Source organism: Mobula hypostoma, chromosome 3 (genome assembly GCF_963921235.1).
Source record: "Mobula hypostoma chromosome 3, sMobHyp1.1, whole genome shotgun sequence".
NCBI lineage: Eukaryota > Metazoa > Chordata > Chondrichthyes > Myliobatiformes > Myliobatidae > Mobula > Mobula hypostoma.
This window is the reverse complement of record NC_086099.1, coordinates 170415998-170439619: the sequence shown is the minus strand read 5'-3', so window position 1 is coordinate 170439619 and position 23622 is coordinate 170415998. Positions and strand designations below refer to the sequence as shown.

Here is a 23622-nt window from a genome sequence, read left to right as displayed (position 1 = left end):
CCAGTAAGGAAAAAGAAAGAAGCATACATTTCATTTAGGCAACTGGGCACAATTGAATCACAGACATCCCACCTCTCCCGGAAGTTCCGGGAGTCTCCCGCATATTAATAGTGGCTCCCTGATGCCTGCAAATTATATATAATATCACGGAAATCAGTTTTTTTTGTGAGACAGAGAGAGCGAGAGAGCGAGCGCAAGAGCAAGAAAGCAAGTGCGAGTGAGAGTGACCACGAGAGAGAATGTGAGAGTGCGCGTGTGAGAGAGCAAGCGCGAGAGAGAGAGAGCAAGAAAGCAAGAGTGAGAGAGAGAGAGCGAGAGCAAGAAAGCAAGAGTGTGAGAGGGAGAGCGAGAGCAAGAAAGCAAGAGTGACCACGAGAGAGAGCGTGCGAGGGGGAGAGAGCGAGAAAGCAAACGCGAGAGAGAGCAACCACGAGCGAGAGAGCAAGAGCCAGAGAGTTCCAAAAAAAGTCAGAGAGGCAGAGTGTTCCAAAAAAAGTCAGAGAGGCAGAGTGTTCCAAAAAAAGAAAATATAAAACGTACATCACCTCAGACTACACTAAAATGTACTCCTGCCTAAGAGGGGTCAAAAATAATGACAGTGTTGCTCGTTGCACTGTTTGCAACAGTGACTTTTCTATTGCCCATGGTGGGTTAAGACTGTAAAAGACGTGTTGAGGTGAGTTTAACAGGTGTCATTCGTTCATTAGAATAGCTAATGTTATTTAAACTAGCTGGTTAGCTGCTAAGGAGCTACTCTATTGCAGACATCCCATCTCTCCTGGAAGTTCCGGGAGTCTCCCACAAATTGATGTTACTACCTCCCTGAAATGAGTTTTTGCAGGGTGGGATGTCTGGAATCACTTGACAAATGTAAAAAAAATGCTCAGGGAAATCAGAAAGACAAAAAGAGAGAGTGAGATGGATTTTGCATGCAGGGTTAAAGATAATTATTAAAGGTTCCTCAGTTATGTTAACAGTAAAAGAATGACTAGGGAGAGATAAGGTCCTCTTATAGAGCATTAGAGCTCCCTAAGTGTGCAACCACAGGAGATGGGTGAGATTTTTAATGTCTATTTCTCCTCGGTGTTTACCAAGGAAAGTTCTGTGGATGTCAAAGAAATGAAGGTAGTGAAGTTTTAGATCAGATGCATTTTACAAGGAAGGAGGTATCTGCAGCCTTGTAGCACATTAAGGTAGGCAAATCCCCAGGACCTCATGGGAAGCCAAGGAAGAAATCACAGAGGCCCTTGTTAGAAATATTTCCTTGGAACTTGCTGAAGTTCCAGAAGACAAGGGGGGAGCTAATATTATTCCATTGTTGAAGAAGGGTAGCAAGGGCAGGCAGGTGAGCCTAACTTCAGTTGTAGGGAAGTTACTGGAGAGGGTTCTGAGGGACAAGTTCTACTTTTTCTTAGATAGTCAAAGTTTGATCAATAATAATCAGAATGGTTTTGTGCATAGCAACTCATGTCTGACTAATCTTTTAGAGCTCTTTGAAGAGGTGACTAGAGGGATAGTTGAAGGTAAGGCTGTAGATTTAAGTTCAAAGTAAATTTATTATCAAAGTACATATATGTCATCATATACAAAATTCTTTTTTTTTCGGACATATACAAAAAATCCCAGAAATAGAATAGAATCAATGGGAGACCACACACAGCAGCACAACAAATGTGCAAAAGATAACAAACTGTGCAAATACAAAAGAAAGAAAAACGGGTTGAGTACCCTTATCCGAAATGCTTGGGGCCTGACATGTACCATTCAGCTGGGTCTTCCAATGTAAAGCAACAGACTTCAACAAAGTCAGAGTCATCACATTATTAATGTATTTATTATTTTACTTGCAAGGGGAGATATACTTCCAGCCAAGTTTCATCTGGAAATATATCTCCGCCTCTTCTGCTTCAACCAAAGTACTTTTAGACTTTTTTTTAATGAAGAAGGGTGATTAGTTTGCTCGATTCCATGGAACAGTTGGATCTGATTGTACGGGCACACAGTTAATTGAAAGCAATACTCAAGTGGATAGGAAGCAGAAGAAGGCAATTAGCTGCTGGCCTGTATCAGTCAGGACATGAAGTTTGCAAGTAGAGAATTTATGCTGCAGTTTTACCCTCAGTGGCCACTTTTTCAGGTACACCTGTACACCTGTTCATTAATGCAAATATATAATCAGCCAATCATATGTCAGCTACTCAATAACATAATTCACAAAAGTACATAGACGTGGTGAAGAGGTTTAGTTGTTGTTCAGTCCAAATTTCAGAATGAGGAAGAAATGTGATCTAAGTGACTTTGACCATGGAATGATTGTCGGTGCCAGATGGGGTAGTTTGAGTATCTCAGAAACTGCTGACCTCCTGGTGTTTTCATGCACAGTGGTCTCTAGAATGGTGCAAAAAAACAAACAAAAAAATCCAGTGAGCAGCAATTCTGTGGCTGAAAGTGCCTTGTTAATAAGAGCGGTCAGAGGAGAATAGCCAGACTGTTCAAGCTGATCAGAAGGTGACCGTAACGCAAATATCTATACATTAACAACGGTGTCAAACCTTAAATTAAATGGGCAGGTGAAGCAGAAGATCCCAAATAAGGTGAGGTGTCACTTGGAGTATTTTGTACAGTCTTAGTCACCCTTTTATAGGAAGGACATGGTCAAGCTTGAAAGGATGAAGAAGAGATGTACAACGATGTTGTCTAGATGACAGGCATGAGTAATAGGGAGAGATTAGCCAGACTGTATCTTAAATTCCTGGAGTGCAGGAGAATGACGGTCATAGAAGTTTCTAGAATCCTGAGGATAACATGGATGATCAAACGCTTTTCCCAGGGTTACTGTTTGACTGTAACAGCTAGTGAAATCACTAAGTCAACAGCATAAATAGTTTCGATAAGTAGATTGTAACCATCTGATATCATTAGTCTCTTACCACTTTAGATTTGTATATCTTCTGATGCTGAGTAGTTCTAGAATTTTTTGTTTTTATTTTAGCTTTTCTGCATTTGTTGCTTTGCAATTATATTTCATTTTCCTGTATTTTAAACTCAAATTAATTGAAGTCCATAGACTGCTTACTCTTTGAAGTTAATTTTCCAATTAATAGTGTAAACAAATAATCAGCTACCATGCTTGGTCTTCATTGATGTTAAATTTTACCTTTCACATGCTCAAGGATCCATAAAGCTTCCACTAGATTATGTTTTATGGACTTGGAGAACCTTACAGTATATTGTGCTGATGTTAATTGACAGCGGAGTTTTCATTTGCTCCTGTTGCCATAATCTTGCCCCATAATGTTGAAATGTTCTCCCTTTTAAGTACATTTCGAATTAACATTGACATTGATTACATTAACTTTTCAGACAGTAATTTCCAGGTCATAACAACTCACATGGAAGGGAAGAAAACAAACCTTCTCCATGGTCCCCTCTGATATTTTTGCTAGTTATCCTAAATCTGCACCCAAGTTCAAGTTTAATATCATGGTCATACGTAAATACCATGAAAATTAACTTTTTGCAGCAGCAGCACAGTACATGACAAACACAATAAACATAACTCAGGCAAGACAGGAGAACTCCTCTGGTAAGCATTTATGGGTGGAACTGAAGAATAAGAAAGGTATAACACGTTAATGGGGCTATATCATAGCCCACCCAACAGTCCACAGGACTTAGAAGAACAAATTTGTAGAGAGATCATAGACTATTGAAAGAAAAGCGAAGTTGTTATAGTAGGCGATTTTAACTTCCCACATACTGATTGGGAATCCCATACTGTAAAAGGACTAGATGGGATAGTTTGTCAAATGTGTTCAGGAGTCCCAAAGACAGAGTGTGCGATACTACATCTCCTATAATGGAATAAGACAGAGCAGGTGACAGAAGTTTGTGTAGAGGAACACTTTGCATCTAGTGATCATAATGCCATTAATTTCAAAGTGAATATGGAAAATGTAGGTCTGGTCCTTGGGTTGAGATTCTAAACTGGAGAAAGGTCAATTTTGATGGTTTCAGAAAGGTTCTGGCAAGTGTGGATTGGGACATGCTGTTTTCTGGCAAAGGTGTACTTGGTAAGTGGGAAGTCTTCAAAAGTGAAATTTTGAGAGTACAAACCTTGGAATAACTACCAAAATTTAATGCAGACAAGTGTGCTGTGTTGGACTTTGGGAGAACAAACCAGTCTTATGCAATGAGTGGTAGAACACTGAGGAGTGTGGTAGAACAAAGGGATCTGGGAATACAGGTACATTATTCATTGAAAGTGGTATTACAGGTAGATAGGGTCATAAAGAAAGCTTTTGGCACATTGGCTTTCATAAATTAAAGTTCTGAGTACAGGAGTTGGGATGTAATGTTGAAGTTGTCTAATTTGGATTATTGTGGGCAGTTTTGGTCACCTACCTACGGAAAGATGTAAATAAGGTTGAAAGAGTACAGAGAAAACTTACAAAGATGTTGCTGGGGCTGAGTTATAAGGAAAGATTGTATAGGTTATGATTTTATTCCTTGGAACATATAAGATTGACAGGAGATTAGATAGACTAAATTATGAGGGGTATAGATTGGGTTTTCCACTGAGGTTGAGTGGGACTACAACTAGAGGTCATGGTTTAAGGGTTAAGGGTGAAATGTTTAAGGGGAACATTAGCGGAAACTTCTTCACTCGGGTTGGGAGAGTGTGGAATGAGCTGTCAACACAATCGATGCATGTGAACTCCATTTCTATGTTAAGAGAAGTTTGGATGCCAGGAATATGGAGAGCTATAGTCTGGGTGCAGATCAATGAGACTATGCAGTTTAAATGGTAGGCAAGACTAGATGGGCTGAAGGGCCTGTTTTGGTGCTGTACTTTTCTATGACTCCATAAACTTAAATTAACTCTCTTAAGGTACATACAACATGTATTACATTGCTTTTTAAACCTTTCTGCTCTAAAAAAGGTCTCAATGTCTCCCCTAATTCTTACTGTGAACTTCAATAAATTTCCTCTGTAACAGCTTCTAATACAGCTCTTCATAGAGAAAATGTGTAAGAGGAGATTGTTAACTTGCCCATGCCCTTCAGAAAATCCTCTGTCCAACAATATACACCTCTTTCCTAGGGTAATTCAAGAAATTATGTTCCTTATGAATCCAGGCACTTACACTTTCCTGGCAACATATCATCAATGCATAAAAAATCTAGATTATCTAATGAACTGACGATTGCTTCACTCTGTAGTGTTTAAATTTTTAAATTAAAGCATCTAAATGAGTCACTCATAATATTCATAATTTCAGATTTAGATGCAAATATCTGTCAGAAAAAAGCTGAACTGTGTTTACATAAAAGAAGTTCAAGAACAAAGCGAGCTGATGACAATAAATTACAAGTAATGTTCCCAAGCTCACTCGATACATCATCACGGGCTTTAAAAGAAGAAGTCATTGGTGCAGAAGGAGAAGTTGGTAAGATGGCTTTGCATAATCAAGATAAAACTATACAATACTGTTTTACAAACACACAAATGAATAATTCACCTGGCAATTATTTCAGAAGTTTTAATCAGAAAATTCATGTGTAAAATAGTTTTGAAAATGTTTCCTCATTTTGTCACTTACTAATTCCTAAATAATTTTCAACTTTGTCACCATTTCGTAATCTCCGTTAGTTCATAAATCTTATTTCCAATTCTCACCTGTGTATTCTTGTCATAGAAATTATATTGCATAGCACAACGTTTATGCTGTCTAGTGAAAAAAAAGTTAATGAAAATGGAGATTAACTGTAATGTACAGAATGTGCTTATGTGTACAACGCACAGGCTCCTCAGGTCATGATCAACTGGCCGATATACAGCATGTCACATAATTGAGTCTGAGAGGATGGGTTTGCTGGCTGTTGCAGAGCTGAAAGTGTCTCCTGCTGCTTGGGAACTTGATTTATGGCTGCATTTCCATCCTGTGAACTGTCTAGCTTACAAGCAGTTCTTGGAGGGAAACCCTGCTGCAACCTGGGGACAACCTCTGGTATATTTTCTGTCATTGACTGTTTTAGTAGAATGTGACTCGCCATTAATAAAGGAAACACTTTGGAAGTTCTGATCTTCTTTTCTGTCTAGCAACAGAGAGAAGAACATATGGACACTGCTGTAAGATAGATTGGGATATTGCTGCTGAGAAAGTAGTAGGACAAAAGAAGGAAGAATGATATTCTCTGTAAGAAGTTAGTGCACGTGACAGATTACATCTGGTAAAATGAAAGAGTTTGCAGCTATATGCTGTGTACATTGAGATGGGTGGAGATATTCCTGAGGGCATCCCATAGTTCAGTAGTTCCAGTTAATATCAGAGAGTGTATACAATATACAGCTTGAACTTCTTGCTCTCCACAGCCATCCACAAAGACAGTCGAGTACCCTAAAGAATGAATGACAGTAAAAACATTAGAACCCCACCCCAAAGCCCCCTACTCCCCCTCCCTCGCACAAGCAGCAGCATAGCATCGAACCTTCCCTCCCCCACACTTCAGCACCCGCACCCACCAAGCAAGCAATAGCAAAGCCCCCAAGAAAGACCATGATCTGCAGTACAACAAAAATTAATCGGTCACCTAACAATTCGACATACCACAGGCTCTCTCTCTCTAATAAAGGTGTCACACATTGAGAGGGGAGACTAACAAGACAAAAATACAACTTGCTGATTTACGGTGTTAAAGTCTGCCATGTCCTTTTTTTCTGCCACGAGTTCTGTGACTTGAGAATTGGCAACAAACTCACCATCACTAATGAGAGAAAGAAAGAGAGAGAGATTCGAGTACAGAGGCCTTCGACAGCTGATCAGTTGTTCATGATATTCCATTTTCTCCCATAATCCTTCAGTCGGCAACACTGGCATAGAATAGGCTCGTCCCCAGGGCTGCAGGGCCTCAGTACCGCGAGGACGTGCTTCTCTGCTAGGCCACATCCTTGGGATATCGAAAAATGGGTGGTCAGTGGGCCCTGGGAGCGGGAACCATTGCCATAAAGAATCAAAGTTAGAGTGCAGCTGTAGGTCAGGGACTTTGACAGAACCCCATCCACCTGAAAAGGGAAAAAAAGAGACATTTAAGTTGGAAATTAAGCTGTTTCCACAGATGAGCTTGAAGAAGCTGGTCTCTAGCACCATCGTAGCTCCGCCCTGTCGCTGTCAATGTCTGAGGGGAGAGAGTCAATTGAGCAACAAGGCCGTGCTGTAACTAGACGTACAAAATATCATGTAGTTTATTAGTGCTATAGATCACAATGTTTCCTGTATGGATAGTCTAACAATTTTGATGAAGCATTTTAGTTGAGTGACTTCAGAAATTCATGACCAGGGAAGGCTGAGAATATATCATCAGCTTAAAGACATTAAATAGAATCAGATTCATCACTGGCATGTGTCATGAGATTTATTGTTTTGCAGCTGCAGTACATTGAAATACATAAAAATTACTATAGGTTACAAAAAGAAATAGAAAAAATATAATAAATAAGTAGTGCAAAGAGAGCAAAATCGGGACGTAGTGTTCATGGGTTCACGGACTGTTCAGAAATCTGATGGTGGAGGGGAAGAAGCAGTTCCTGAAATGTTGAGTGTATGTCTTCAGGCTCCTGTATCTCTTACATGATGGTGGTTATGAGAAGAGGGCATGTCCTGGACAGTGAGAGTCCTTAATGATGATGCTGACTCCTTGAGGCATCGCCTTTTGAGGATGTTCTCTATAGTGGGGAGGTTAGTGGCCAAGTAGGGGATGGCTGAGTTTCCAGCCTTTTCCAATTTTTGAGTTCTGTGCATTGGGATCTCCAGTACAGATGGTGATGCATCCAGTCTGAATACTCTTCACAGTACATCTGTAGAAATTTGCTAGAGTCTTTGTTGTCGCCAAACAATTGGTACTAGAACGTATAATCATCACAGCGATATTTGATTCTGCGCTTCACACTCCCTGGATTACAAATATTAAATATTAAAAATAGTTAAAATTAGTAAATACTAAAAATGTAAATTATAAATCATAAATAGAAAATAGAAAAATGGGAAGTAAGGTAGTGCAAAAAAAAAACCAAGAGGCAGGTCCGGATATTTGGAGGGTACGGCCCAGATCCGGGTCAGGATCCATTCAGCAGTCTTATCACAGTTGGAAAGAAGCTGTTCCCAAATCTGGCCGTACGAGTCTTCAAGCTCCTGAACTTTCTCCCAGAGGGAAGAGGGATGAAAAGTGTGTTGGCTGGGTGGGTCATGTCCTTGATTATCCTGTCAGCACCGCTCCGACAACGTGCGGTGTAAAGTGAGTCCACGGACGGAAGATTGGTTTGTGTGATGTGCTGCTCCGTGTTCACGATCTTCTGCAGCTTCTTTCGATCTTGGACAGGACAACTTCCATACCAGGTTCTGATGCACCCTAGAAGAATGCTTTCTACGGTGCATCTATAAAAATTACTGAGGGTTTTAGGGGACAGGCCAAATTTCTTTAGTTTTCTCAGGAAGTAAAGGCGCTGGTGGGCCTTCTTGGCAGTGAACTCTGCTTGGTTGGACCAAGTCAAGTCATTTGTGATATTGACCCTGAGGAACTTAAAGCTTTCGACCTGCTCCACTTGCGTGCCACCAATGTAAATTGGGTCGTGCGGTCCGCTACTCCTTCTGAAGTCAGCAACCAATTCCTTCGTCTTGCTGACGTTGAGGGATAGGTTATTGTCTTTGCACCATGCCACCAGGTTCTTAATTTCCTCTCTGTACTCAAACTCATCATTACCCGAGATACAGCCTACAATTTTTGTGTCATCAGCAAACTTATATATTGAGTTTGATGGAAACTTGGCTACACAATCATGGGTGTACAGTGAGTACAGCCTTGTGGGGCACTGGCACCGGTGCTCAGAGTGATTGTAGAGGAGAGCTTGTCCCCTATTTTTACAGCCTGGGTCCTGTCTGTGAGGAAGTTGAAGATCCAGCTGTAGATCTGAGTGCTAAGGCCCAGGTTCCAGAGCTTAGGAATCAGTTTATTTGGAATGATGGTATTAAAGGTATTGATGGTACTAATGGTATATCTGCTTATCAGCATCTGAGATTCTGCCAACAACAATAGCGTTATCAGCAAATTTATAAATTGTGTTTGAGTTGTGCCTAACCACACAGTTGTGGGTGTAGAGAGGGTAGAGCAGTAGGCTAATCATAAATCTTTGACAGATGCCTGTCATTGTCAGTGAGGAGGAGATGCAAGGCCCAGATTGTTGATTAATATTCAGGGGATCATGGTGTTGAACTCTGAGCTGTAATCAATAAATATACAACAGACCTATTATTCAGGTGGTCCAAGGACAAGTGGAGAGCCAGTGAGATTGTCTTCACTGTAGACCTAATGTGACAGTAGGTGAATTGTAGCAGGTCCACGTACTTGCTCAGGCAGGAGTTAACTCTAGCCATGACCAACCTCTCAAAGTACTTCATCACAGTAGATGTCAGTGCTACTGGGCAACAGCCATTGAGGCAGCTCACCCAACTCTTCTTGGTCACCAGTATGCTTGATGCCCTTTTGAAGCAAGTGTGAATATCTGACTGCAGCAGTGAGAGATTGAAAATGATTTTGAACACACCAAACAGATGGTTAGAACACAGAACAGTCAACACAAGAACAGGCTCTTTACCATGCCTGTGCCAAATTAAAGTCATCCTCCCTTCTTGAACATGGTCCACATCCCTCTTTTCCCTGCATACTCATGTCCCCATCTAAAACTCTCTTAAAAACAACTAACGTATGTGTTTCAACTACCACCTCTGGCAGTGCATTCCAGACACCTACCCCAATCTGTGTAAAATAAGTCCCCTTAAACTTCCCACTCCCACCTTAAACCTTTGCCTTCTAGTATTCAACATTCTGAGGGATGAGATATATGTGCATTTGGAAATGCGGGTTGATTAGCAATAGTCAGCATGGCTTTAGGCATGGGAGATCACGTCTGAGGAATTTGTTTTGAGTATTTTGAAGTAATCAAGAAGGTTAATAAGGACTGGGTGGTAGACAAAGTCTGTGTATAATGAGAGAGCTTGGATGGTAGACAACCCAAGTGCAGGGCAAGGTCTAGAATTTAATTCAGACTCAGAAAATGTATATATCGTCTAGATGAAATGGTGTAGCATCTCCTGGAGCATGTTATCGTTGAAGGCCTGAAATGCCACTGGAGCATTTGCCAACCCGAAAGGCATGACCTGGTATTTGTGGTGGCCCATAGGTGTGCCGAATGCCATTTTCCACTCTTCTCCCTCACAAACGTAGATTAGGTTGTTGGTGTTATAAAGGACCAATTTGGTAAATATTGTAGCTCCCTAGAAAATCCCAGGCTGTGTTCATGAGAGGGAGAGTGTACATGTTTTTTAACAGTGATCTTATTTAGCCCCTTGTAGTCTATGCAGGCCTCCATGACCTGGATCAAAACACTAATGTCGTGTGGAGGCTTGCGTGCTTGTAGGATTCCCATCAGATGATGCCAACTCAGGGGGCACCCACGTTGGAATGTCTGTGGACGAGATGCCAGACGAAGATTGATCCGACCCTGGCTCTAGAACAGACAGACTCATGTCTGCCCCTCCCGGGCCATGCCATACAATACGAACCAAGTCTGTGCAGCCCCTTAGTTCACCATGCTTCTTGGTGATGAAGAAAACGCCAGCCTAACGGAAGATGTGGACGGTTGAACAAACCCTGACAACCAGAGCTTTTTGGATGTAGTCCTCCATCACTTGTCTGTCTGATAGAGAGAAGAGGCGTCCCTGAGGAGGACAAGTACTTGGCAGCACATTGATGGCGCAGTCACAGTCCCAGTGGTGGCCCTTTTCTTGCTGAAGACCTCCAGCAGGTCTGAATATTCTGAAGGTACTCTTGACAAATCAGATGCACTGGGGTTAGAGGTGAAAAGTTCAACAGGTAATTTGGGGGGCATGTTGGAAGTAAACTCAGCGGGTATTTTGGGAGGTTACTCGGCAGTTACCTCATGCCCTTTTGGAGATATTTCTTTTTGCATTGCTCTGATCAGCCCAGGATGGTGCCAGTAATGCAGTTGACTCTTGGGTTATGAGATGACAGCCAGGGATGACCCAGAATGCGTAGTATTTCTGGGGAGCGAATGTGATGGAACTGGATTGATTTCACATGTTGGCCAATCTTGAGCTTGAGTGGGGATGTTTGGTGGTTGATCTGCGCTGTCACAAAAGGTCGCCCATCCAGACCCGTGACAACGGGCTGCTGGTTGAGACGTGAAAAGGGAATTTTCAATCTGGCCAGTTGGAGGTTCAAACAATTCCCCACTGCACCAGAGACAATAAAGGTGCCTAGGGAATGTTGTTGGTCTCTCTGTGAAAGTGACATGGGATCATCACTCCTGAGGGAACTGAAGCAGGAGTGAGGCTAGCAACTGTCATAGCCCTCCCTCCACTGGACAGTCTGGGAGTTTCCCAGCAGCTTGGGCAAGAGGTCCGATAATGTCTGGCCTCTCCACAGCAAATGCAGCACCTCTCCCTCCTTATTCTCTCTCAGTCGGCTCAAGAGGGCCTGGTCTGGCCTATTTGCATAGACTCCTCGGAGGCTGAGGGGTGCTAGCCTGGGGAATAGGAGATATCAGAGGATAGTCGGGGGAGTGTCTCTTTGGAATAATCCCCTTCATCTGTCCCTTTTCCTTACCATTAATCTGTTATCAAGTTGAATTGCCAGTCTCGTAAGACTCTCTAGATCCTCCAATGGGTCTTGGACTGCAGGGGCAATTTTTGCCATATGGAACAAAGCAATTAATGCATTCATAGTCCAACCACTCTCTACAACCAAGGTACAAAATTCTGTGGAATGATCGGCCACAGACCCATTCCCCTGGTGCAAGTTGAGGTGCGTAATCACAGACCCATGTCCTTTGGCGTGGTGATAGAACATCCTTCTCAAAGTGTCTGAAAAGAGGTCTGTACTGGCACAGATGGGTGAATGGTTCTGCCAGAGAATGGTGGCCCAGTAAAGAGCAAGATGATACAGACTGCCTCACTGCATTCTGTCAGCAACTTGGATGGCTGTAACTCAAAGGCCAAGGAGCATTGTACCAGGAATCTTCGGCATACTTCAATTACCATTGTACCGCTCAGGAGCCAGCAGGTATGGCTATCCCTCACGGATGTTAACGGGATCTCCAGTTTGAACATGCCTGGAACTGGCCGCTGCTCCAGCCGAACTCGGATCCTGCCTGCTGGAGTCGAGAGTCTCTGGTGAGTGATGAAGCATGTTGTCACATCTGCCTTCAGTTGCTCCCTGGTAGGCCAATGCGGTTCACAGACATTCATGATGGTTCAATGCAGGGTTCACGATGACTCAATCATGGCGTAACAAGAGAGCTGTGGATGGTGGTGAACACAAGTGCAGAGGAAGACTCAGACTCAGACTCCGACACAAAGTAAACAAGAGGACACAAACAAAATACAAAGACAAAATCACAAAGAGTAGTCCTAGAAATGGAACTCTTACAATTGATCACTGACTGCTCAGCATGAGGCCTTTAAGTACAGACTTTTCATGAGGGAATGTGGCAGGCAGTAACTGGCACAAACAAGAGAAAATCTGCAGATGCTGGGAATCCGAGCAACACACACAAAATGCTGGAGGAACTCAGCAGGCCTGGCAGCATCGATGGAAAAGAGTAAACAGTCGACATTTTGGGCCAAGACCTTCATCAGCACTGGAAAAAAAAGATGAGAAGTCAGAGCAAGAAGGTGGGGGGAGGGGAAGAAAAAGTGCAAGGTGGTAGGTGATAGGTGAAACCAGGAGTGGGGGAGCGGGTGAAGTAAAGAGCTGGGAAGTTGATTATGAAAGAGATCGAGGGCTGGAGCGGGGGAATCGGATAGGAGAAGACAGAAGACCATGGAAGAAATGGAAAGGGGTGGAACACCAGAGGGAAGTAGGGGATAAGCTGAGAGAAGGAAATGGGAATGGGGGAATGGTGAGGGGTGGAATTACTGGAAGTTCGAGAAATTGATGATCAGGCCATCAAGTTGGAGGCTATCCAGACGGAATATAAGGTGTTTCTCCTCCAACTTGAGCATGGCTTTATCATGGCAGAAAGCATGTTGAAATGGGAATGAGAAGTAGAATTGAAATGGGTGGCCACCAGGAGATCCTACTTTTTCTGGGGGACGAAGTGTAGGTGCTCGGTCTCCCAATCTACGTCAGGTCTCACCAATATACAGGAGGCCACACCAGGACCACCGGATACAGTAGATGATCCCAAACAGACTCACAGGTGAAGTATCAATGCACCTGGAAGGACTGTTTGAGGCCCTGAGTGATAGAGAGGAGGTGTAGGGGCAGGTGTAGCACTTGTTCCACTTGCAAGGATAAATGGCAGGAGGGAGATCAGCGGGGAGAGATGAATGGACAGGGGAGTCGGGTGGGGAGCGATCCCTGCAGAAAATGGAAAGTGGGGTTGGGGGGGAGGGAAAGATTCTGTTGGAGATGGCAGATGTTGTGGAGATTTATGTTCTGGATTCGGAGGCTAGTAGGGTGGTAGGTGAAGACAAGAGGAACTCTATCCCTGGTATTGCGGAGGGAGGATGGGGTGAGGGCAGATGTGTGCAAAATGGAAGAGATGCAGGTGAGGGAAGCGTTAATGGTGGAGAATGGAAAACACCTTTCTTCGAAGAAGGTGGACATCTCATTAGCTCTAGAATGAAAAGCCTTATCCCAAGAGCCGATGTGGTGGAGATGGAGGAATTGAGAGAAGGGGGTGGTATTTTTACAAGTAACAGGGTGGGAAGAGGTGTAGTCCAGGTAGCTGTGACAATCAGCGGGTTTATAACATATATAAGTGGATAAACTGTGTCCAGAGATAGAGACAGAGAGATTGAGAAATGGCAGGGAGGTGTTGGAAATGGACCAGGTAAATCTGAGGGCAGGGTGGAAGATGGAGGCAAAGTTGAAGTCGACAAGCTCAGCACGGGTGCAGGAAGCAACACCAATGCAATCATCGATGTGGTGTAGGAAAAGTTGTGGGGTGATACCGGTGTAGGCTAGGAACATAGCTGACAAAATGTCAGGCAAAGCTGGGACCCATGCACGTGCGTATGGCTACACATGATGTTTGAAGGAAGTGGGAGGAGCTCAGGAAGAAATTATTGAGACTGAGGACCAGTTCTGCCGGATGGAAGGAGGGTGGAGGTGGAGGGGAGCAGGTTGGGTCTGTTGCCTAGAAAGAATTATAAAACTTTAAGGCCCTCCTGATGGGGAAAGGATGTCTATGTAGACTGGCCTCAGTGGTGACAGTGAGACGACCGGAGCCAGGGAACTTGAAGTCATTGAAAAGATCCTGAGTGTGTGAAGTGTCACGGATGTAGGTAGGAAGGGACTGAACCAAGTGGGGGGATAAAACAGAGTTGAGGTATGCAGATATAAGTTTGATGGGGCAGGAACAAGCAGAACCAATGGATCTACCGGGACAGACAGGCTTGTGGATCTTGGACAGGAGGTAGAAACGGAAGGTGCGGTGTGAGGGGACAATGAGGTTGGTGACAGTGGATGGGAGATCCCCAGAGTTAATAAGGTCAGCGATGGTGTGGATGACAATGGCCTGCTGCACCTTAGTGGGGTCCTGTTTGAGAGGTAAGTAAGGGGAGGTGAATAACTGGCAGTCGGATTCTTAAAGGGACTACTGCAGCTGACCGTACTCCGAAATTGGAGCACTGAACTTGGATGACTGCTGCTGTTCATTCGGGGCCATGACACTGTGACCTTCAACAAGGTACTTGATTCCGTTCTGCATGCTAGTCTGCTATGGAAAGTTGGATTACATTGGATCCAGGGAGAGCTTGTTAATTGGATATAGTATTAATTGATGTTAGGAAGCAGAGGGTGATGGTGGAGGGTTGCTTTTTGGACCAGAGGCCTGTGATTGAGGTGTTTGCTGGGGCTCATTGCTGCTCGCACTGCTATTTTTCAGCTGTATCAGTGATTTAGGTGTGAATGTGCAAGGCATGTTCTGTCAGTTTACATACGACGCTAAGATAGGTGCTGTTGACAGTGAAGATGGTTATCAAGAATTACAGCAGGATATTGATCTGCTGGGTAAGTGGGCCAAGGAATGGCAAATGGAGTTTAATTTGGATAGCGTAAGATGTTGTGTTTTGGGAGGGCAAATTAGATTAGGACTTTCACAATCAATGGTAGTGTTGTAGTACAGGGAGTACATGTACATGGTTCCTTCAAAGTAATGTCGCAAGTAGACAGGGTCGTGAAGAAGGCTTTTTGCAGCTGGCCTTCAATAAAGCCATTGTCTATAGAAGATGTTCCATTTTTGGAAAGAATGCATAGGAGTTTTACCAGGATATTGGAAAGAATACAGGGGAGATTTACTGGGATATTGACAGGACTCAAAGGGAATTTTTCATTGGAGTGTAAGAGAATGAAGGATAATCTTACGGAGGTATATAAAATCATAATTGGCATAGATGAGGTGATTGTGCGCAGTCTTTATCCCAAGGTTGAGGCATCAGAACGAGAAGGCATAGGTTTAGAGTGTGAGCAAAGAGATTTAGTAGCAAAAGGGACATCCTCTTCACAGTATATGCAGCCACAGACACTGCTGTTATGTAACCTTGTTTCAAGTCATTTAAGAGAAAAGATAATCTTCAGAACTGATAGACTATCTAGAGAGTAAGTGCAGTAGCTGAAATCTCAGGGGAGACTCCATTGTCTCAGGAAATGTGGTTGCTGAGGAGGACTCCAGGTAAAACTGAAATGCAGGGCTCTAAGGCCCTGCTCCCTGCTAACCTCCTGGCTAATGTATAGTACCGTATCTGGAAAATAAAATTGAAGACCTCAGAGTAAGACTGCTGTACTAGAGAGGCATCTGGGACTATTTTGTAATCTGCTTCACGGAGACATGTCTTCCTTCAGCACTGTGGACCCAGTACTGCAGCCCAAGGGCTTCACCATCTACCAAATAACTGGACAGTTATTGATTCACCATCGTGCATAGGCATAGCAGTTCTTTCTCAGTTCTGTCCCCCCAAACTGGAACATCTAGTGGCCAAGTGTTATCTGTACTACCTGCTTAGGGAGTTCTCTGCCGTTATCCTGGTAGTGGTATAAATTTCAACTCTGGCAAAAGTCAAGCTGGTACTGAAGGAACTGGACAAGAAGACAGTGTACCCTGACACCTTAGCGCACCCATCGCAGGGGTCTTCAACCAAGCCAACATGAAGAAGTCTGTGACAAACTACTAACAACATATCACTGGCAGAATCAGAAAAGCCAATACATTTGATCTCCATTACACCTCAAATGCCATATTCAAGTTTGCTGATGATACCTCTGTCATAAGCCAAATTAAAGTTAATGAAGAATCGGCATATAGGAGGGAGACTGAAATCTGGCTGAGTGGTGTAACAACAACTTCTTACTCAATGTCAGCAAGACCAAGAAGCTGATTTTAGTCTTCAGGAGAAGGAAACCAAAGATCCATGAGCCAGTCCTCATCGGAGGATCAGAGGTGGAGAGGGTCAGCGACGTTAAATTCTTTGGTGTTATTATTTGGAGGACTTGTCCTGGGCTCAAGTGCAATTGCAAAGAAAGGACGACAGCGCCTCTATTTCCTCAGGAGCTTGCAGAGATATGACAGAACATCTAAAATTTTGACAAACTTCTAGAGGTGTGTAGTGGAGAGGATATTGACTGGCTGCATCATAACCTGGTATGGAAACACCAATGCTCTTGAATGAAAATCCTACAAAAGGTAGTGGATAAGGCCCAGTCCATCACTGGTACAACCACCCAACTATTGAGCATATCTACATTAAACATTGTTGCAGGAAAGCAGCATCCATCATCAGGGACCACCACCACCCAGGCATGCTTCCTTCTCGGCTGCAGCCATCAGGAAGAAGGTACAGGAGCCTCAGGACTCACAACACAAGGTTTAGGAACAGTTACTACCACTCAGCCATCAGGGTCTTGAAACAAAGGGGATAAATGCACTCAACTTCAGTCGCCCCATCATTGAAATGTTCCCACAACCAATGGACTCACTTTGAGGGACTCTTCATCGCAGGTTGTTGATATTTATTGCTTATTTACTTATGATTGTTGTTTCTTCCATTTGTATTTGCACTGTTTGTTGTCTTTTGCACACTGGTTGAATGCCCCAGTTGGGCAGTCTTTCATTGGTTCTGTTACAGTTATTATTCTATAGATTTATTGAGTATGCCCACAGATAATGCATGTCAATGTTGTATGTGGTGACATGTATGTGGAAAGAATTAGAATAACACTGATGAGGCCTCATTTGGAGTATTGTAAGCAGTTTGGGCCCCCTTAGAAAGGATGTGCTAACACTAGAGAGGGTTCAAAGGAGGTGCATGAAAATGATTCTGGGATTGAAAGGGTTATCAAATGAGGAGCATTTCAGAAGAATGGGGGGGCGGAATCTCATTGAAACCTATCAAATGTTAAAAGGCCTCGATAAAGTAGGTTTGGAGAGGATGCATCCTATGGTGGAGGAGTCTAAAACCAGAGGACAGAGCCTCCAAATAGAGGGACATCCATTTAGAAGGGATACAGAGAGAAGGCAGGAGATTGGGTCTGTGGAGCAAATGGATCAGCCGTGATGAAATGGTGGAGCAGGCTTGATGGTCAAATGGCCCAATTCTATTCTTATATCTTTTGATCTTACGGTCTTATATCTGTACTTCGATAATAAATTTACTTTGAACTTTGAGTAACCATCAAGTATGCTTACCTGCTGGCTCATGCTGCACTATGGCAAATCTGATCACCTGGCTGCACCTCTACTTTTGGCTTCAGGCAGGGACTGAGGACTCCAAGCACAATAGTGAAGATCATAAAGGCATAGCCAAGGGAGGAGGAGGAGCTTAGATTCGATGGACTGGGCTATATTCATAAATCTGAGGGCTATGGCTGTACCCATTTCATCAAGACCAGTGTGCCTCCCAGAACATACCATTTTCCTGACTGACAAACCAGGAGTTTTGCAATCTGCTAAGCACTAGCTCAGTGGTGTTCAAGGCCTGTGATTCAGAATCCTACAACAAGTCCAGGTTCAACCTATGGAAACCTTTCAAGAGAGTGAAAAGGCTATTTTGTACGAAATTAGAGGCAACCGGTTGCATGACAACTGTGGCAGAGTTTGCATGGCAATTCTCCCTATTAGGTAAAATCTAGCATAAATGGCAGTGATGCTCCACACCCCAATGAGCTCAACACCTTTTATGTCTGCTTTGAGAGGGATAACATTGCTACACTAATGCAAATCCCCACAGCATCCAGTGACCTGGTGATCTCTGTGTCAGAAGCTGATGGCAGAATACCTTTAAAAAGGGTGAACCCTAGCAAGGCGTCAGGGCCCAAGGGTATACCTAGCTGGATACTGATAACCTGTGCCGATCAACTGGCTGGAGTATTTAAGGACATCTTCAACTTCTCACTACTGCAGTCTGAGGTTCCCATCTGCTTCAAAAGGGCACATTCATACCAATGCCCAAGAAGAGCAGGGTGATCCGCCTCAATGACTGTTGACCAGTAGCACTCACATCTTTTGCAATGAAGTGCTTCAAAAGGTTGGTTATGGCAAGAATTAACTCCTCCCTCAACAAAGACCTGGACCATCTGCAATTAACCTACCAGTGCAACAGGTCTACAGCAAACACAATCTCTCTGGCTCTCTGTTTTGGACAACAGCAAAATGTAGGTCAGACTGCTGTTTATCAATTACAGCTCAGTATTCAATACCATTATCCCATCAGTATTAATCACCAAGCTTCAAGACCTGGGCCTCTGAAACTAGATCCTCAACTTCCTCATCGGGAGTCCATAGTCAGTATGGAATGCTAATCACATCTTCTCCTCACTGACAGTCAACACGGGCAAGGTTCAAGATATGTGCTTAGCCCACTGCTCTGCTCTCTTTACACACATGATTGATGGCTAAGCACAGCTCAAACACTATTTACAAATTTGCAGATGACACCACTGTTGTTGGTAAAACCTCAGATGGTAATGAGAAGACAAGAAATGAGAAAAGATCTGGTTGAGATGTGTCAGAACAACAATCTAGGACTCAACATCAGCAAGACCAAGGAATTGATTGTTGTTTCAGAAAGGGGAAGTCTGGAGAGCAGGTTTCAGTCCACCTTGAGGGGCAAGCAGTGGATGGGTGAGCAACATTACAGTATGTTCCTGGTGTTAGCATCCCTAAGGATCTTTCTTGCACCCAACATATTGATGCAATCAAACAGAAGGCACGCTAGCTTCTCTGCTTCATTGGGAGTTTAAGGAGATTTGGTATGTCACCATAGCTCTTGCAAGTTTCTACAGAAGTATGGTGGAGAGCATCTGACTGGTTGCATTACTGCCTGGTATAGAGGCTCCAATGCATAGCATCAAGAGACAGCAGAGGTTTGGTGGACTGGGTCAGCTTCCCCACCATCGATGACGGCTTCAAGAGGTGGTGCTTTAAGAAGGCGGCATCCATCATTAAGAACACTCACCATCCAGGACAAGCCCTCTTCTCGTCTATCATCAGGGAGGAGGTACAGGAGTCTGAAGACCCACAGTCAACAAATAGAAACAGCTTCATTGCCTCTGTCATCAAATTTCGGAATGGTCCATGAACCCATGAACACTACCTTGTTATTCCTTTTTTTGAACTAATTGTGCATATTGTAACTGAGAGACATTTTATGTCTTTGCACTGTACTGCTGCTGTAAAACAAAAAAAAAATCCTGTCTTATGAGAGAGTGATAATACAATCTGATTCTGAATGAGCTGCCAAAGGTAGGTACATGAACTACATTTAAAATAGTACACTTGGACAGGGAAGGATAAGAAGGATTGGGCCAAATATGGCAAATGGGACTAGATTGGATGGGATCTTGGTCAGCACGGACCAGTTAGGCTGAAGGGCCTGTTTCAATGCTGTGGTGGAAAGATTTTGGCTGTCCCCTACCCTCTCATAATTTTACAAACTTTTCCAGTCCTCCCATCAGCCTCTACTTCAGAGAATGCAGTCCTAGTTTGTCCAAACTCTTGTAGCTAATTCCCTCTAATCCAGGCAGCATATTGGTAAACCTCTTCTGCATCCTCTTGAAAGCCTCCATGTCCTTCCTTTAATGGGAGTGCATGCTCATCATGCAGTTGTATTAAACTTTCCAAGTGCAGTCAAACCTAAGTTTTATATAACTGCATCATGACTTCATGACTCATACTCTGTGCCCCTCCCGATGAAGGCAAACATGCCATTCACCTTCTTTACTACTTGGTTTACTTGCATTGCCACTTTCTGGTGGCTGTGGAGTTGGACCACAAGATCCCTCTGTATATCATTGCTGCTAATCATCCTGCCGTTAACTGACATTTTCCCTTTACATGTGACCTCCGAAACTGCAACACCTCTCACTTGCCTCGATTAAACTCCATCTGCTAAGTCTGGAAACAACGTTAGACAGTTTTACTCAGGGCATGTCCCAGAGGTGCAGACAAGGAGTAAACTTTCAAATATGGTAATGGCAGTATGGACTTCTTCAAAACCAAGTCATATAGATGTACCTGTTGCTGCTATAAAGCTGAATGTAATATAAGTGCCAAAAGCAAGAAGCCCGAATGAAATTCATGGAACTGCAAACTGATAAATTGCCAGGGCTTAATGACCTACACCTCAAGTTATTGAATGAGTTAGCTATAGGGTTAAGCAATACATTGATTGGCATCATCTAAAACCCTATAAATTCTAAAGTAGTTTCTACAGATTAGTAGGCAGTGAATGTTGCCTCAGTTTTTAAGAAAGGAGAATAAAACTGGAAGATATAGACTAATTGGGTTGACATCGATCAGAAAATGCTGAGCCTATCATCAACAGAGTGGTGGTAAATCACTTGGAGAATAAAAGAGCGCTGGGCAGAATTGGTATGTTTTTGTGAAAGGAAAATTCATGTTTGGCAAATCTGTTGGGTTTTTTGAATCTATGTCTAGCAGAATAGTGTATTTGCACATGTAATGAAGTATTTAGTCAAGTTCCAGAAAAGAAGTTACTAATACATTTAGGATGGGTGGGTTTGTAATGATATGAAGGTATAGCTGGAAACCATTAGAGACGGAAGGTCAGAGGAGATGATTTCCTGATATTGAAAGGCTCAGCAAGGAAAAGGTAAGGTATAGTTTTCAGGGAGATCTGAGTGAGAGTTATGTGAAACAGAATGTGCATGACAATGTGAAGATGAAAAGCATTAAAAAATTCAAATGATGAACTGTTATTATTGTTTATAATACCTTATAATAGTTTGGAAAAACTTTTACAGGTGTAATTATTGTAGTAGTTAACAGAATATTGGTCCAAGATAAATTTTAGGAATATAGTTACATACTAAGATTTGCACCTATTGATGGTTGTGAATAGTTGAAGTAATGCCATAGAACAAACTGTGAGATTTGTTATAAATGCAATGTACAGTTGAAGTTATCAGTATTATGACTTTTGCAATTTGTCATCAAGGTTTAAATAAAATATAGTTATTAATAGATTTCTGCAGATTATTTTCACTGATATAGCCATGAATATATAATACTATTTCAAAATTGTAACTAAATTAAACCTTTTATTTCTAGTTCCAGTTTTCTTCCATGTTTACTCAGTTGGCCAGACTCTTCCATGCCTAATGAGAGATCTTTTGTTTCAAGGCCTTGTGGATCCAAAGTTTGAATGGATTGGCCCTAATGGACTAATTTCTAAAGGTTTGGAGAAATGCTGTTTTCATTAGTGTGTTTTTATTGCTGCATTACAATCATCCTTGAATTGTAAATGAATAATGGTCCAGGCCATGGATCTTTTAACAAATACTGTCAATGTTTTTTTTTCCACTGATTAAAAACAATTTGTGTGAATGGTGGCATAAATTTTCCTTCATCTCTTCAAATATTTTTCCACTGTGATGTTTTCCACTCAAGAGTGTGATTCAAAAATAACAGAGCATCTTTGCATAGTTGGGTGTGAATATAAGATAATGTCATTAGTACAATTTCTATCACTGAAATTAAATAAAGACAAACAGTTATCTAAAATATTTAAATCAGTACATGGAAAGAGAAGCAAGGCATTTATTTATTCACAAACAAGAGAAAATCTGCAGATGGTGGATATCAAAGTAACACAAAATGCTGGAGGAACTCAGCAGGCTAGGCAGCATCTATGGAAAAGAGTACAGTCGACGTTTCTGGCAGAACCCTTTATCAGAAGTCCTGATGAAGGATCCCGGCTCGAATCGTCAGCTGTTTACTCTCTTCCATTTATTTATTCAACTCACTTGTGCTGTTTGTGGTTAATCTGAACCCAACTCTATATTCTCATATATTTATTCTTTTGCTTTCTCAGCTTTAACATTAAATTGCTATGTGTGGAGGGCATTTCCAGATTTGGAATACATGCCATGACATGCCGTAACTCCAGCCTTCCAGACAACCTCAAACCACTGCAATATGCCTTCTACTGAAACAGGTCGAAAAGGAGACCGTTACCTCCCTGGCTCGGCACTCTGGAGCATCTGGACAGTAAAGACACCTATTGTTTGTTGACACAGTTCCACTTTCAGTGTTATTGTTTTAAACATACTCATCTCCAAATTCCTAAACCTGGGACTCAAAACCTCCTTTTGCAAGTGAATCCTGGGTTTCTAGACCAAGACTGCAATCATTAATGATAGGCAGCAACACCTCCACCACGATTATCCTCAACACTTGTGTTCCACAAGGCTGCATTCTCACTGCGCCCTCCCCCCCAACTCTCTTCCCTATATACTCAAGACTTAGTCAGCAGCATATTCTACTCTAACTCCATCTATGTTTGCAAATGATTCCACTATAGTGGGATGTGTCTTAAATAATGATGAGTCAGAGTACAGGAAGGAGCTTTTCAGCTCAGTCTCATAATGTCATTAGAACAACCTTTCCCTCAATGTTAGCAAAACAAAAGTGCTCGTCATTGCCTTCAGAAAGGGGACCAGTGCACATGTTCTTGTTTATGTCAGCAGGTGCTTTGATCAAGATAGTTCAAAGCTTCATGTTTCTCAGAGTGAACATCACCAATCAAGTTGATGTCATCGCCAGAGAAACTCACCAGCGCCTTTATTTCCTCAGGAGATGAAAGAAATTTAGAATGTTCCCTTTGATCCTCACTAATTTTTATCAGTGTATCTTAGGAAGCATTCCATCCAGATGCATCACGGCATTGTACGGTAACTGCCCTGCCGGTGACCGAAAAGAAACTGCAGAGTTATGGATACAGCTCAGCTCAGTACATCACAGAAACCAACCTCTCCTCCATGGACTGGCTACACATCTCACTGCCTCAGTAAAGCAGCCAGCGTAACTAAAGACCCCTCCCACTCTGAACATTCTCTCTTCTCTCCCCTCCTGTTTAGCAGAAGATACAAAAGCTTGAAAGCACGTACCACCAGGATCAAGGACAATTTCTATGCTGCTGGTACAAGACTATTGACCCGTTGCCTAGTATGATAAGATGGGCTCTTGACCTTACAATCTTCCTCATTATGACCTTGAACTTTAGTGTGTACCGGCACTGCACTTCC

At 42.7% G+C, this 23622-nt stretch overlaps 1 protein-coding gene across 1 annotated transcript in view; it reads left to right on the top strand.

Moving 5' to 3' along the window:
* LOC134343756 (zona pellucida-binding protein 2-like) overlaps positions 1–23622 on the top strand; it is an 80824-nt gene that overhangs the window by 4398 nt on the left and 52804 nt on the right. Inside the window, exons 2-3 of the mRNA XM_063042497.1 lie at positions 5283–5450; positions 21647–21772. Coding sequence (XP_062898567.1) covers positions 5283–5450; positions 21647–21772 — 294 coding nt within the window. The remainder of the gene's footprint in view (positions 1–5282; positions 5451–21646; positions 21773–23622) is intronic.